This window comes from Melozone crissalis, unplaced genomic scaffold (genome assembly GCF_028551555.1).
Source record: "Melozone crissalis strain CALT ecotype California unplaced genomic scaffold, PUWL_Pcris_2 ptg000042l_1, whole genome shotgun sequence".
Taxonomy (NCBI): domain Eukaryota; kingdom Metazoa; phylum Chordata; class Aves; order Passeriformes; family Passerellidae; genus Melozone; species Melozone crissalis.
In genome coordinates, this window is record NW_026535820.1 from 12,612,288 (window position 1) to 12,629,175 (window position 16,888).

General features: G+C 40.0%; 1 protein-coding gene across 1 annotated transcript in view; it reads left to right on the forward strand.

Annotated features, from left to right (window-relative positions):
* The window catches only part of LOC128942363 (ethanolaminephosphotransferase 1-like), a 54,462-nt gene that overhangs the window by 31,158 nt on the left and 6,416 nt on the right, over positions 1 to 16,888 (forward strand). Inside the window, exons 6-7 of the mRNA XM_054284787.1 lie at positions 4,678 to 4,786; positions 15,162 to 15,210. Coding sequence (XP_054140762.1) covers positions 4,678 to 4,786; positions 15,162 to 15,210 — 158 coding nt within the window. The remainder of the gene's footprint in view (positions 1 to 4,677; positions 4,787 to 15,161; positions 15,211 to 16,888) is intronic.

The following is a 16,888-nucleotide window of genomic DNA, read 5'->3' on the forward strand; positions in this document are numbered from 1 at the left end:
AATTAATTTCAGTTGAAAGAATATTCACTTTCAGAGCCTTTCTAATTTGAAGTGTCTGTGGAAAGCATAGCCTTTCTTGTGGAGAAAAAGCATTATTACTTAGTTCCAAAGTTGTAGCACAGTGGAATTGTTGAAGTAAGAGAAGTGAAAGCAGTGAGGAAGCAGTGCTGGCCAGACCATGGTGTTTGCTTCAAGCTGCCTCCACACAGGCTGGAAACTGATCTCAATACTCAGTTATCTGAGGCAAGCCCCATGGTGTATCCATGGGAAATCTGAACAGAAGAACCTGCTGTGCACAGGGTTTTTCTGCAGCAGGCTGCTTCATTCTTAACCACTTGGTTATGATTCCCCACAAACCTTTCTTCATTAATTAATCTTCCATGTGCCTTTAGTTATTTGTCTGTAATGTCTAAATGCAAAGTCATCTTTTTAGGGAAAAATTTTCAAAGTCTAAATTTGCAACCTTCAATTATTTATTGAGAAAAAAAAAACTGAGAAAAAAAAAAAAGTGGAAAAATTGCGCATCACATTAAAGCCAACTCCTATTAAAACAGCTTGTAGGAAATAATTCTTAGTCTTTTGGGCAAGTGTCACGTTTATTATCAGAAGAATGAAGTAGCCTTGTATTTTAAATGACTTTGCTTTCTAGAGGTTTATTTTGAGCATTGTGTTAATGGAAAATGTTTCAACACATGAGCAATTAATACTATAGCAATATGCTAGTGAAATTGAATATTACAATAAATTTAATGTCAGGTTTTTGTGGAATCATAAAGAATTTTAAAGCATATCTATGATTTTTTAGAAGATGACAAAGTCTTTGATTTTTTATTTCATCATGTAGAATATCACACAGCATACTAAATGTGCCTGTGTGTAAAACAGAAATGGTAAATCAATGGTAAGAAAATAAATGGATGCACAAACACAATTTAAAATATTGTGGTCACAAAACTTATACCTGAAATAGTGAAAAGACATGGAAGTGATGTTGATCTAAAAATATCAAGAATTTTAGAGAACAAGTAAGAGGCTAGAAGGTAGAAGACTTTGAGGGGTTATACTGTCTTATGTTTATATAGAATTTTCCCAATGCCACACCAAAGAATTTTTCTGATTTTACACAGGAACAAATGTGACTGTGTTGCTGGTATTTACAAAATTGTGGCAAGATAGAGAGTCCCTGCTCAGAATCCAGCTGTCCTGCTGTCAGCTATATCAGAGAAACTACAAATTAACACCTTGCATTTCCACATCTTTCTCATCATAAGTATTCCTCATTGTCATAGAGAAGGTCTTGGAAAGCCAAAAATATTCCTGGTCAGATGCTCTGAGAGTTGGAATCCAAGATTGTACCCATCTACATTGCTGTATAGTTCTCACTTGTGTTATTGTGGTGGGTGGATGCCAGGCACCCACCAAAGCTGCTCTATCACTGTCCTCTGCAACTGGACAGGGAGAGAAAATATACTGAAAGGCTCATGAGTTGATACAAGGACAGGGAGAGATCACTCACAAATTACTATCATGGGCAAAACAGACTCAGCTCAGGGATATTAATTTAATTTCTTATTAATCAAAATCAAAGCAGGATAATGAGAAGTAAGACAAATGTTGAAAACACCTTTCCCCTACCTCTCCCTTCTTCCTGGATTCTACCTCCACTCCCCACTGGCACAGGGAGACAGACGAATGGAGGTTATGATCAGTTCATTACAGGTTGTTTCTGCTACTGCTCAGGGAGAGGAGTCCTCCCCCTGCTCCAGAATGGGTTCCTCCCATGGGGAATAGTTCTCTGTGAACTTCTCCAATGTCAGTCCATCCCACGGGCTACAGTTCTTCATGAACTGCTGCACCATGGGTACCTTTCCATGGGGTGCAGTCATTCAGGCATAACCTTCTTCAGTCCTGTGGGTCCCCCCCAGGATCCCAAGTGCTGCCAGGAAACCTGCTCCAGCACGGGCTCCTCTCTCCATGGGTCTGCAGATCCCTGCCTGGAGCCTGCTCCAGCAAGGGCCTCCTGCAGGTTCACAGCTTCCTCTCAGGCACCCACCTGCTCTGGTGTGGGGGCTCACAGGAACTGCAGGTGGATTTGTGCACCCCCCTGGATGTCCATGGGCTGCAGGGGCACAGCTGCTTCACCATGGGCTGCACCATGGGCTGCAGGGGAATCTCAGCTCTGGTGCCTGGAGCACCTCCTGTTCCTTCTTCTCCACTGACCTTGTGTGTAGGGCTGTTCCTCTCACATATTCTCACTCCTTTCTTCTCTGGCAGTAATTACAACTGCACAATATGGAGTTTTTTTCCCCTTTTAAAATATGTTATCCCAGAGGCATTGTCACCATTTCTGGTTGGTGCTGCCTTGGCCAGAGGTGGGTCCATCCTGGAGCCATTAGCTATTGGCTCTGCTGGACATGGGAAAAGCTTCTAGCAGCTTCTCACAGAAGCCACCCTTGTAGCCCTTCTGCTACCAAATCTGGCCACACAAACCAAATACAGTTATTTAATTTGGACTTCTCATTTTACAAAAAGCTGCAATTATTTTTACTTGCTAGAGACTGCATTTATATCTGAAAAGTACTAAAGCTGGTTTATGGTAGAGAGATAAGTAAAAAACTTGACCATCTTTTCTAAAGTAAAATTATTCCGTTGAACTTAGGAACATTGCTTTACTTTTTTTTCTCCACCAGCAGTGCCTTTAAAGCAGTTTAGACAGCTGATTAACAGACTTAGGCTTTGCTAGTAATTTTGACAATCTTCAATTTTTTGCTAGTATAGCTTAGATCAAGGGACACAGCCATTTTCTCATCCTTCAGGCTTTCTAAAGGAGATCTGCTTTCTAAAGCTGGAGACTGCTTCAGTGTAGTCAAAGTGATGAGTCCTTAAAAAACAATATACCAAAATTCTGAAGCCAAAGAGTGTTTTTTTCATATACTACATCTGTTAAGAGGCAATCTCAATCTGGGAGTCCTGCATCACCAAATCCCAGGGCAGGGCATTCCCTTTGAGAGCCCATTGCATCCACACCCCTGTTCCTAGACATGCACTGACATCTGACAGGGATGCTCATGACTGCCCTGCCAAAAGTACTGACTGCAATAATGCTTAATATTAAAGTTGCTCTTTTATCACTTGCCAAAAAAGTCTGTTCAGGATTCAATGTGTGAGAGTAAATTCAGGCTCCATCAAAGCCAGTTGGAGTTTTGCCATCAACTTTGATGGGGTCAGGATTCCATCCATCATGTCTTATGGGTAAGGGAATACAATTTCTTCAGGAAGCCAAATGTTAGCTCTGATGCAGTGGATTGCAAAACCCATTACATGTGTCCTTAACTGAGACCAAAATTTGACTCAGTGGCCCAAGACACAATGGTACTCACTGGTGCCTGCTCCTCCTTGCTGCAGATCTGTTGTGCTGCTTGTGCTTGCAGAGGCAATTCAAACATCCAGTTCCGCAGTGCAAATTCCAAGCAAAACCTCATAGAGACCTGTACACTGACAGGGCAAGAATCTTGATTTCAGATACAGAGAAGTAAGTGAAGCCAAATGTAGTATTATCTACATGTAATGTTTAAGCAACATCAGCATTCTGCTCTTAATCTGTGATTTTAAAAAGCCTGATAATTAACAAAGAGATTTTCAATGTATCTTTGAGTTAAATTTTAATAGAAGACCAGAAATGTGCTTGTTGAAGTTCAAATGGAGAAAACACATAGCATAGTAAAAAAAAAGTGTAGTAAAAAACTTAATTAAGAAATAGTAAAATCTGTAACACAAGTAAAGCTGGAAACCATTTTTTCATCCCAGAGTAAGAAGGTGCATTGAGTGGAAAATATAAAGGTTATTGAATGTTACCTGGGAATAAATAGATGAATATGCAGTTTTCTAAATGGCATTGTAATTAACATTGTTATTTTCATTTATAGCTAGCTTATCATGAAACATATAGCCTCTTATGGGTCCTGTGGCAAATCCAAACAGCTGAGAGTAAAGCAGGCTGGAGGAAGAGAAGGGCAGCAGTCCCTCTAGCTGCGTGCTCCTGAGTCTTGTGGATGTGTCCTTTCACTCCTAATGACATCTATGTGATTCTTTTTGTGTCCTGTAAGGATGTATCTGTCGAACAAATTAAAAATCAGGGAAGACTTAATCTCCTTCTCATTCTTTTTATTTCTTCACATTCAATTGAATGCATTTATTATTTTTCATTATGGTTTCATGTGGGCTTAGGGTTTTTCTGCCCCCTTCTCAGTTATTCTGATATGATCAGTTCAAGGGGCAGAGCTGCAAAAATAACCACATTGCTAATTCTGAAGTCTGTACCCAAAAACAGGAAAGTGCATGTGTAGTGGGGAGACCTGGCAATAAAAGTGGATTTAGGTATTTTGAGAAGGTAGGTCAGTAATACTTACCACATACAAAAAGATGCACACATTACCAGGGCAGTTGCTTGCTTACCATATTTCATATATTTTAAATAATTCTCTTGGTGACCCTGCAAGTTGCTTCACTGCTTAGAAGTTACTGTTTTGCCATGGCAGCAGAAGGTAAAGTAGGGACAGGAGGTAACTAGCAGATTTTAATTTTTTTTTCACTTTTGCATTTGTACTAAGATGATAAGTGAAATTCTCTACTTTTAGATGTAAAGGATTGAAAATCAGTTATCTTTTTTTTCTGTAGGTGTTAATAGCAGCATATCTGCTCACTGGTACTGTTGGTGTGGAGGTCTGGCAGAAGCCTTTGCTGTTTGGTTATTATATTACAGATGTATTAGTTATCCTGCTTATCGGTAAGTGTCCAGATCTATACAAAAGTTGCTGCTTTTTAATAATTTGGACTTGATATTTTTTATACTTCCCTCTTTTTTTTTTTGGTTTTACTTTTGTAAGTGTTGGCTAGTCCAAAAATACATGAATAGAGATATTTAAAAGGGTTAATACTAGAAAACTTTTAAAAAGTAGATAATTTTGGAAAATTTGTTCCTTGCTGAATTAGTGTATGCTGCACACAAATAATACAGAAAATACTCCTTATCTGCACGTGCAGTTCAGTGCAGTGTGCTGGCTTCTGGCTCCCAAAGTCTCAGGAACTCCTCATATCACTCAGGTAAAATGTCACTTACATTTATGTATATTCTAAGTTTAGTGTTTTGGCCTGGAGCACATTATGTTCCAAAACATTATTTACAGGGGGAATGAAGACATTATTTAAATAACCTTAGATGCACAACTGTAAATATGAATAAAAGCCGGGTGGTTTCTAAGGTCTTCTTTAGAAATCTTTTGCAAAACAGAAGAGATTTATTTTCCATACACAGCAATAGCCTATTTGGCCATTATTTGATGCTGTCAGTGTAGTTTGAAATGAGCACTGAATGTTTTTTGACTGCTATATCAAGACTGAGAACGAGAGCAGTTACATTTTAATGAGTTAGAAATATAGAAGTCTTAGCTGAAACTCTGTGTTTGCAAAATGTCTTTGATGTGTTGCTTGGAAGGTGAAGAAATTAGCATATGCATTTTGGAGATTTTTGTATGAGCATACAAGTGGTGAGAAGAGGGCACCACGATACTGTTTGACACAAACACTCTAGTCTTGCATCCCAAGAAACATCTTCTGCCCTTGGGCCAAATGGAGGACTTGGTCATAGGTGCTTCTCCCGTGTCAGCCATTTGAGCATTTTGCACTGATGTGTGCTCTCACCACCCTCTCCCAACAGCAAGGTTGTCAGCAGGTACCACATCTTGCCCCAGCACTGTTCCCCAGAATTCCTAGGTTAGAAAGGACCCTGTTCAGGCTGTGCTTTCTAATGAGCAGTGTCTGCAAGGACATGGCTTTGTGCTTTACCCAAAAAAACCAACAGTGTGTGACCAGGATGATACAGTCTTTTTCTAGTCAGACCTGAGAAAAAGGCACTCTGAGAAAAAGGAAGAAAGGAAGGGGGAAAAGGCAGTGGTTGCCTTTTCAATAGTCAGTGAATTATTCACCTTTGACAGAGGTGTAGCTGCAGACAGGGAGTGATTTGTGCTCTTTTAGCAGCCCTGCAAGCCCAGGGCAGATGGACGCTGGCTCACCCGGAATGGGCAGGTCAGGGCAGCGCTAGAGCCAGCAGAGACCAGCCAGCCCACTGAACACACTGGGTCTGTGCTGCACACACCAGTGCTTGGTTCCTGTCACTGGGACACATGACAGCCCATTCAGGGACTACTCTGATGGCTTCCCTTGCACTTGGGAAGCCATGGATGAAGGTTTAATTCAAACTGTTCAACATAGTAGGAACATTTGTGGAAGGGAAGCATCTCAGCGTTATCAGATCTGCAGGTGTGAGCATCCTTTTTCATACTCTGCCAGAACCAGCTGCACAGCAAGGTTTGATGGACTGTTCCATTAACTCTAGAATGAAGTAGTGTTTCTGTCTTCTATCTTCTTATGGGTAATAGAATACAATTTCTTCAGGAAGCCAAATGTTAGCTCTGATGCAGTGGATTGCAAAACCCATTATATGTGTCCTTAACTGAGACCAAAATTTGACTCACTGTCTTCAGTGGCCCAGGACATAGAAGTCAAAGAAGTACTGCTTCTGTCTTCTGTGGTATGCTTATATGGATGTATTTGTGAGCACAGAATAGTATTTCTTCCATCATTGTCCCAAACAGAGTAGGCTTAACTAGGAGCCAAAAGGTTTCTCCAAAAACCTTGTCTCTAGCACACCATGCACAATGGCATCTTTTGCAACTTATTTGAGGTTAAATATGGGTTTTAAAGAATGCAAAATAATAATCTTGGTTGACTCTATATTACATCATAGTTCTTAGTAAATCTCTTAGAATCTCTTAGACAATAAATTTAAATATAGAAAAAGTAGTATCCTTCTACTAAGGGTCATGCTGGTCCAGAAAGTACTGCCGTTTCATATTTGAATCTCAGCTCAGCAGTAAGGTGGTTATCATTGGGTAGCCTGTGTGCAGTGACCAGGGATATGTGAAATTTTTAGAAGCTTGTGGTAAATTACAGGACCCCACTGTGACTGCAGAAACAGTACCTGTCTAACCTACACCAAGCGCCAAGCAGCCAGGAAAATTCAATTATTTTCTCCCTTAGAGGGACTGCAGCAAGTGTGTCTTGCTCAGCCAGAACCATTTGTATCACAGAGCCCCCTCTGGCTGGCTCAGTTAAATGCCTTTGTGGCTAGTTAAAAACAAAGTGGGCCTCTGATGCTTTTTACAAGCTAGTTTCCCAGGATCCTGAGAGGAGCCATTAAACCATAAAAGGCTGTGCTTAACCATCTGATGGCATTTAGTAGTCACCAGTGGTCCTTCTAACAACGGACCTGTAGCTGATCCATCAATACTTGGCATTTTTTTGGTGCTTTTACTGTTCTGTACACAACAAGAGTTCAGCTGCTGAGCCATCAGCAGCTGGGCTTTAGCCCCTACCTTCTCTGGTAGGAACAAATCCAAACAAGATGCTCAAGAGTGTTTTTCAGATGTCTTTCCTGGAGTTTTCTGGGAAAAAAAAAAAATCCATGTATAACCTAAGGATGAACTCTGCAAAAGCACCTCTTCAGAGGAAGCTGTGGTAACACCAGGTGACACTCACTCATTGAAAGTAATGGAGCTTTTATCAGGTGCCAGAACACACAAAGATATACATAAAAGTGCAGCAGTACTGGTGTTTAGATTAGATGTTTTAGGAAAGAGAGCTTGATGTATGTTCTTGGGAACTCTCTGGCACACTGTGAACACCTGTAGGAAGGCCAAGTCCTGAGCTGCTGAGCAGTGACCTCAGAGGACTACCCTGTGAAACAGAGAAACTTCAGCATAGTATTTTATGGGAATTTGTCAGCTACCCAGCAAACATGATCCTGTAATTTTCACTGGCAGTGAATGCAATTCCATCCTTCAGCTCCAAAACACACACCTAGCTGGACCCTGGATCAAGGAGGAAGGGATCAATCCCTCTCCTGTTTGCAGAGCAGCTGACCTGGCTGCTGGGCAGAAATGCCTTTTCTCTCCCAGCAGGGGAGCAGACAGACCCTGGTGAAGTTATGTGCTGTGTGCTCATCTGCAACTAATTACTGTGCACTCATCAGGGCTCCTGGGGATGACACTCCAAGAGCTCTCTTGGGATTTAACCACAATTGTCCCACAGCATTATCTGGCTAACTAGGGTCCCTTCAAAGGGCAGCACTGGGGTGAGAGCTATCATTTATTTTCACCCCTCCAGGGCATCCCAAATGCCTAACATTCCCTGTCACTGTGCTATCAGGTTGAGAGCAATATGAAATATTTACAATAAGCATTTTAAAGCAGTCAGTTCTGCACATAAATTCTAGTACCACAAATGATGCTGTGGACTTTGTGAGAAGATTTTCACTGACAGGTAGGTGTCTGTAATTCAGGGAGCAGCATTACTAATTGATGATGGTTTCTGTCTCACGTTCTTTTAAATGACCTGTAGGTGCATGCTCTGCATGAAGCATTTCTCATGTTTGGGACCTTCATACTTGCTCTGTATGAAGATTTCATAATGTCTAATAAAATTTGAGTTCAGGTACAATCCTTTCCTAGAAAAAGGAAGATGGAGACATGCATTTTACTGGAAATTTCTTTTGGTATATTTTTTTGTTCAGAATTGACTGAGGGCTTGGAAGTTGTGGTGGGATGAACACAAACGAGCAGAGTTAGCACATCAGCTTCATTTCCTTAGGAAGGCAAGCTGGAAAAATGATGCCTGGATGCACAGATTTTCCTGCTCCTTCTCAGTATTAATTGCAACCACAAGAATAGACTTCATGGGAAAAGGATCACTTAAGCATGGAGTGGATATGTTATACTTCATCAGTGTGTGGCACAGGGGGCAGACTATTCTGTAACCCAGACATGGTGTCATGTTTGAGTGTACTATGTGTGGTCAACAGTGCCCAGATCTGGCTACTGAAAACTGTGGCAAAGCTGAAACAAGTTCTCAAAGTGCAGGTTTGAACATGAAATGTGAATTGAATATTAATATCTATCAGAGATCTGAAAATTGAACTTTGTTTTAGAGATGGGGCCAAAGCATTCAGGATTTTTTCCTATGATGTTCATGGGTTTGGTCTCTATGCTGACTTGTACAGAGTGTTTTCCTTGAGGGTCACTCTTCCCTGAGCTACTTAAGTATATAAAATGAGGAGTGAAAATATAAATGAACAGATCATAGAAGCAAAACACTAACAATGAGGCCAAACTGTAACACTTAAAACATGCCAATTATTTGAATTCCATCATAGTGGGAAAGCACAGCACAGTTTCTCCTCTAAACCCGTGCCTTGTACTTACTCTGTGCTGCATCCTGTGCATCAAAGGAGGACACACAATCCTTGCCATGGGTGTTCATAGAGCAGCCTGCCCCTTTTTCAGTGTCAGAAACTGTTTAGGAGGCCATGGTCAAATTATGAATTGTTTCTCCCCCTGTGGAATGATGTCATTCTGTAGTGATTTCCTGTAGTTCCCATTGCAAAGTGGCTGATGGCTCTGCCCTAGTGATGACTTGATGAATGATTAAATGTTAAGTGCAATGTTTTCAAAAGGTTATTGCTCCAACAGGCTTTGACCAGTCCTATTTGAGAAGTGTGCTTAACATGAGTTGGCTTCTGCATGTCTGTCACCAATTCAACATTTATTAAGGCATTGTTGTGACAGATTGTACAAGGCTCTGTTAAAGCAAAGGGTGTGAAATACTCACCTGTCACTTGAGATATATTTTTAAGAAGTCACTGAGTTCATGTTCAGAGTAACTCATCTGAACCAGTCAGAACAATAACCCAGAAGAGCAGAGTGCTCAAGACCAGAGGCAGAGCAGTGTCACAGGATGCTGATCACAGGTGGGAATGAGTTTGGGGGTCTTAAGGTGTGAGGAGTCATTTCAGGGGCTCTGGGACCCCCAGGAGAAGGTCAAACAAGGGAGCTTGCCAGGCAGAGTCCTTCTGGAAGCCAGGCCAGGCTTTTCAAATAAAGGCACCGTTTCTCTGGTGCTCTATTCTTTCTGTGCCCAGAAACAGGATGATGTTTGAACAGAACTGCATCAAAGAAGCAGCTACATCCATAAACTAATAAACTAATTGTTTAATTGGTACTAAATCCCTCTGAATGCTAATTGTTGTCTTACAGCTCAGTTCGAGATAAATGCCATGTGTACTTCCTTAGACATTGAGAATAAGGTATAAAATCAACAAACATGATAAACACATCTCTTTTCAACAAGCATGATAAATGCATCCCTATACAATCTTTGTACTCAAAAAACGTCTTAGATGCTAAACATCCAAAACCTACATCAACTTTGTGCATGAAGACAGTGCTTATGTTTACCTTGTGTTCCCTTAGTCCCTGTAAAATAATTTCATACTCTGGATTTTAGGTGTGTTTTTCACCCTAATGTACTGCAAATTATATATTTGTTTTCTAAGGTCCCCCCCTAGCTACTGAGTGGTTTTAAGTTTGCCATTTTACAGAGTAATAAAATATAATGCTTTTTTAGTGGACAGCTCAAAACACAATTATGTGTTTGCACAATCAGTTAAAAGAGTTGTCTGCTTAAGACATGCCAGAGAAGGTCACACTGTTCCACAAAAAGCTTCTGTTCCAGGAACAAGTGCTTCTAAAATGTTCACATTTTGATGAAGCTCGCTTCCAGGCACTGATCAGTGTGCTAAACATTCAGTGTGTTAAGATGTTTTCATGTGTCTAGCTGCTCTAAATGTGCAAGGAATTTGAGAAAAACACCATGGAAAAAGTACTAAAATATTTTTTCCAAGCTAATATTGAGGCCTGGATATTTTGAATCTCATTTTTCTTGTCTGGTGGCTAAGAAAGGTAAATTATAACATCCCATTTCTTTACAGCAAACATAGATTATGATGAATTATTAACCTAGAGATGGAAAGGCCAAGCAGTGTACTGAAGAAGGCCATGCAGAGGTGTGGGCACTTGAAGAATGAGGAGAGTGATAGTATTTAATTTGTAAGCTGAAATGCAAGTACAACCACCCACTGTTAGAGAGTTGGTCAACTTCTGTGATATGCCCAGAAGGTCTGCACAGGCTTCTTCTCTGCCTCCCAAATGGGATGAGTGCTCTGGGGAGTATTTTTTTGGTGAGAGCACAGCAGGGAAGGTGCTTTCCTGAACAAATTCACACAATTGCCAGTGCAGTGTACACCTAAAATTACATCACTGTATTGCACTGTCTCATTTTTGAATTTTTGATTTTTATCTATCAGGAGAGCCAGTTCTTAACAAGTAAAATTTCAGTGGTTTTCTTAGGACAGTTTAAAGATTATTCATTTGTCAGGAATTTACAAACAAAGGGGATTTATGATAACAAACGTGTGGAGAAGATAAACAGCAAAGGTTGTCCTTCCTCTGAAGCACCATAACTTGTTTAGTGGTTTAGGTGTCTTGGAGTCACTTCTTTATTTAGTAGTGTTTACAGTCTGTGAGGTTTTGTGTTTTCAGAAATGTGGCTACCTGCATCAGGCTGTTTGCTTTGTCTGGGTGCCAGCATGGGGCTGTTGGGTACTGAAATAGCGTTTTCTGGAGCTCACAGTAAGGTCAGCAGTTTGTTCCTGGCCATAGCCTCTCTTTCTCTACAATGACCAAGTCTGTATTTTGCAGAAATGCCTGAATTAAATCAGGTACAACAGCCACAGTAACTGCAGCATGTCATGGAAACAACCTGTCTGCCTGTAGATCTTCAGTAGTCATTAAATTTAGTTACAGGAGCATTTAAAATGCCCTCACATAATTAAAATATATTACTGTCACTCCAAATAACATGGGTGACAAGGTATCATGGTAGCCATTGTGTGCTAGCTTTTAAAAATTATCATTAGTTTATTCAGTTATATCACAACACTTTATTGGTTTGGAATTGAATTGGAAAGCACTGAATGAAATCTAAAGTTGTCCTTAAGATTGATGGGAATTTCCTTTTGATCTCTTTTTAGACATGTATATATACATATATCTACATATACATACATACATATATATACACACACACATGTATACATATACATATGTATATATATGCACATATATATATAAGTATATTTAATGTGCACACGTATTTATATGCATATCTGTGTGTGTATCTGCTTTTATAGACATATATATTTGCAAAACAGGGTAATGCCTTCATGTCTTCACTTCTGATACATCTTTAATCCTGAATTTCTGAATGCATTGGGATTTGTTTGTTTGTTTATGTTTATGTTTGGCATTTTTTAATATGGACAAAATAATTCCTAATAAAGAGCTTTAAAAATGTTTATTTCTCTGAAAAGGGAGTTTACATTGTGCAACACAGAGGACTGAGATAGGATTGTACCTAAATCTGAGGATTTGGGCTTGATACTTTCAGCCTGGCGTGACACAAGAATTCCCTGTGTATCTGTGCCACCCATCTGTGCTTTGGTATTTCTGCCTTTAATATAGGCCTGTGTTCTTACAGTTGGGTCTCAGATTTAAAATCAGCTGAAGAATGGGAAAATACTAAAGAAGAAACTAAAAAATCCTGGAAGAGCAGTATACTCTAAGAACACTTGAGGAGTTCTATTTTCCCATACGTGCTAAAACATGGAATGCGCTGAAATTGAATTTTAAAAATTATTTTAAAATAAAATATGTACTTTTAGGACATTACAAACAACAAAAAAAAGCTCCATGATGATCAGTTGGGCAGTGCCTGGGTGGCTGAGCGCCAGAGAGCCAGCAGTGGGTTTGCTTTCCAGGCTGCACCTTTTGTTCCTCAGAGCAGCAGGGAATGGCAGCAATGCGGATGCAGCAGTTTAGCTCCTGGGCACAAAGGGATCCTTAATGCCAATTAAACAGCAGACTTAATGAGTACCAAAAGCAGCCCCCGAGCCAGGCCTCTTTAGCTAAAAAAAAGATGGGAAAGCAACATGTTGTAGGAAATGATGGAATTCTGAAAATCCCATAAGAAACGGGGAACACCCTTTGCTTTCCCTGCTGCATCCTCAGCTCTCTCGCTTTGCTAAAAGCAAAGCTGTGTAAAAATACAGGGGAGTAACTGGTGGAACTGCCCCGTTTGGAAAGTGGCTTTTTGCTAGCTGGGGGACTGTTTGTGGTCAGTGTGTTATTTCTAACTAAAATGGCACTTCATAAAAATAACAAATTGTTGGCAACCATTGCTCTTTGAATTCTATTTCTAGGTCTAGTCTCTATTTCTGTTCCTCTCGGTTGCTTTTCTCCTAACAAATCAAACTTCAGGATTGCAGCAGGAAATTTAGATTTAACCTCAAGAGTCAATGTTTTGTCTCATGTCTGCTCTAATGTGATACAGATGTTGGAACTGCTGTACGTAAGTCAAGATTTTATTGAACCAGCGCTCCCTGCCTAATAGAAAACACAGCTAACTGGAGAGCACATTAAACACAGATCACTCTGGAGGCACTGTGAATTCTAGAAATATATTGACAAAATACTTGGGACATTACTTCAATTGCACATCCTTCAGCTGTTTGATAGGGAGTTTCTGCCATGGTAAAGGAGCAGAGCTCTTAATTGGTTTAAGAAGCAAACTCAAAAGGTAAACATTAAAAAGATGCAGTACCTGAAATTATTTACAGGCTGGCTTTTCTTTTTTTTCCAATTCTTTGTTTCTCTCTCTTTAGTAGATAACCAGAAAGACTGGAGAGACAGATTATCTATTGCATCCCTTTTTACTTCTTTTTTTCCCCCAGTAATCCTGATCTCCACTTTTCTTTCATGTTTAGCTTTCCTTTTCTTGAGTTGCCACTGTGGCCAGGGCATGCTAAACGCTTGGATATGTCCTTAATGAGGACTGAAAGGTAAACACTGACATTTCTCAAGACACTGCTATGTCACATTAGCCCCAGGACAAAGTCATCTGGAATCATAGCTTTCCTCTAATCATTTTCCCTCCCATATTGCTAATAATGAGATTTCTACTTTTCTGTATAGGCAGCACAGTGCTTCCTAAATGATATATTTATATTTATATTTATATTTATATTTATATTTATATTTATATTTATATTTATGATTATACCTGAAGGTTTAACACATCAGAGTGCTTTTCTTGCCCATAATAAAATAGGAATTATGTATTAATTTAGTGCACCACACCCAAGTCTCATGCCCTACAATAAAAGAGCCATGCAGAAATGTGCTACCCAGAGCAATCTCCAAGCAGCAAATTGACCTGGGAAAAGACCTCAATACATAGAAAAATGGGGGAAAAGTACAAACCAAAGAGCTCTACAGGGAATGACATTGATTTAAAAAGTCATACATATTTTCACCTAGTTAGGATTGACACATAGAGTGACTTTTTTTGTTTAAATCTCAAGCTTCCACTTGTTGCTGAAAGTCTTCTTTGATTCTTGGTTGGAGCAGTGTATTTTGGATGGGGGTGTTAGGGGGAGTACAGCTGGGTCTTCAGGCAGCTCAGGGGCTGCTGGCAGCCGGGTTGAAAATGCCAGCAGCAGTGCAGGGAGAAACAGAGTTAGCAAAGGTAAAACCTTTGTGCTTTGTGGGTTAAAGCTGAGCTCCAGAAACAGCACAGCTGTGGTGTTAAAAAAGAAGTAAAAAACTCTCACTTGTTCAAATGATGGACATATAATAAAAATTCATTAATTTCAACTATTGTATTATCAAAACAGATCATTAGTTGACCCTTAATATTTTGAACTATAAACTTATTTCTCCCCTAATGTGAACAGCCCAGCTTGAAGTTTATTGTCTTTCTGTATTCCACTGGAAGGCTTTTGGTGTTAGACTCAGGTTTTTCTACATAAACAGCAGCTCATGAAAAGTAGGGCTATTTTGGGTCCAGCTGACAAATCTGGATGAAAAATAATTGATCCTATCTATTAACTATATCAGAATTTAAAAAAAAAATCTGGTCCTGTCACTAATTACACAGGAAATTCTGTATCAGCAACTATTTCCAGCAGCTAGCTTTTGGGAAAAAAAGAAGACAGTTTTATTATTGCCTAAAGCCCCCAACCTCAGTTCATATCCTGTAATGAACACAGGAATACCAAATCATTTTTAGAATAGAACACAAGGTCTGTTATCATATGAAAAAACTCTGAGGTCATCAGTGTCGAATTACATATTAATGTTTTTCTCTTCCAGGCTTCAGTTTGTTTCTGTCATTTCCACAAACACTCTACAACATTCACAGGTAAGTTAATTAACATTTAATAAGTACTATCACCTCTAATTTAATTCTGTGTATTTTATGGTTTCCTCATTTACAAATAAATGTAATGCTTAAAGTAGACTAGCTTCTTTCATCCAGATGTTGCCCTGCTAATGTAGGAAAAGGTTTGTCTGGTGAGTTTTCAGAATCTGACCAGTTTCTTTTTCATGTTTACAACTCTCTCCTTTTCCTTTCACTTGCTGTTCTCCAAGCAGTCTCACAGTGGAACTGCACAATAAACTGAAAGAGGCTCTGTAGTAAAAGCCACTGCATTTTATTTGCAATCAAATGTGATTTGCAACTTCTGCCTGTACTGGGTGGAATTCTGTAGCTGCCCATCCTGCACTCTGTGAAGTATTTAATTGTCTTCCTGATCCTTCTGTAAAACTCTCCCCTGTATGCAGTCTGCAGATAATTGCTATCAGATGTAAGCTAGGCAGGTGGCAAGCTGTGATTACATCTAGGAACTGGCTTGCTGCACCCAAGAATTTTGTACTCAGTTAGTTCATATTCCAATGGCCTATTTTTATTAATGCTGCCTGCCTTCCCCTAGTATTTGCTAGCTCATTTCACTCATCTGTCACTTCAGGTCTCTCAGGTCCTAAGTGTCCTGGAGGAGGGACTGTCACTGCCTGTCTTCAGGAATTAGTGGAAACTAATATTAACATTTGAATTTTAGAGAGTCTATAAGACAATGTCTCCTACACAGCCCTTTTTGTGTGGTGGCACTCAGTGCAGTTTCCAGAGGCGTGCACAGCCCCAGGTTTGGGGCAGGAAGGTGGAGAGTTGGGAGATGTGGGGCAGGAGAGGCTGAGGACCTGCAGAAAGGCTGGGCTCCGGGGCAGGGGCTGGGAGCCTGCCATGCAAGGAAATCTTGTTTTGGAATGACTGAGAGCAGGAGGGAAGCTCCTTGTGCATGTCAGCCCCTGGCAGGAGCAGCCTTTACCCCAGTGAGCATTGAGGGTTTGGTTTCCTTCCTTTCCTCTCAGGACTTTTGTTTAGTATTTTCCTTTTCAAGTCATCACTTGACATGGTTCCTCTCAAGCCTTCTGCTGGGCTTGTCATTCCTATGAAGAGAAGAGCACAGAAATTTTTAAACTACCTGTCAGGTTTGCTTGAATGATGCATGCAAAAGCTCTTTGGTGATGAAGGATTTGAGTTTTTCAATCATCTCCTCTCTTTCTCCATCCTGCTGCCTGTTCACAGTTGTTATTTTAGGAGTAGGTGATTCCTTTTTGGCATGAGAAAAATATTTCTTGGATTTTTGTCTAGCTGTTTCTATAAATACATATGTTCAAACATTTTAAACAGGACATTTCCCAGTACATTTCAAACACAGAATTGCTCTTCTGAACTAGCTGTATGAAGGAATAGTTTAGTGGTAGTGAACTTAGAGTTACCATTTCCCTAGCTGACAGAAAATGCAATAACTTACTACCTTGAAAATGCAGCTTAAAATACCCAAGAAAACACAATGTATCATTAATTTTTCTGTGTTCTAATTAGCCAAAAAGCCTCCCCTTTAGGCTGTATTTGGACTAAATACCTAAATCCTAATGTACAGGATCCTCAAGCAGCATGACCTCCAGCCCTGAACAAGAGCAATACCTGCCAGGCATGAGCTTCACTCTGCTGCTGCTGAAAACATGGGGTGTATTGA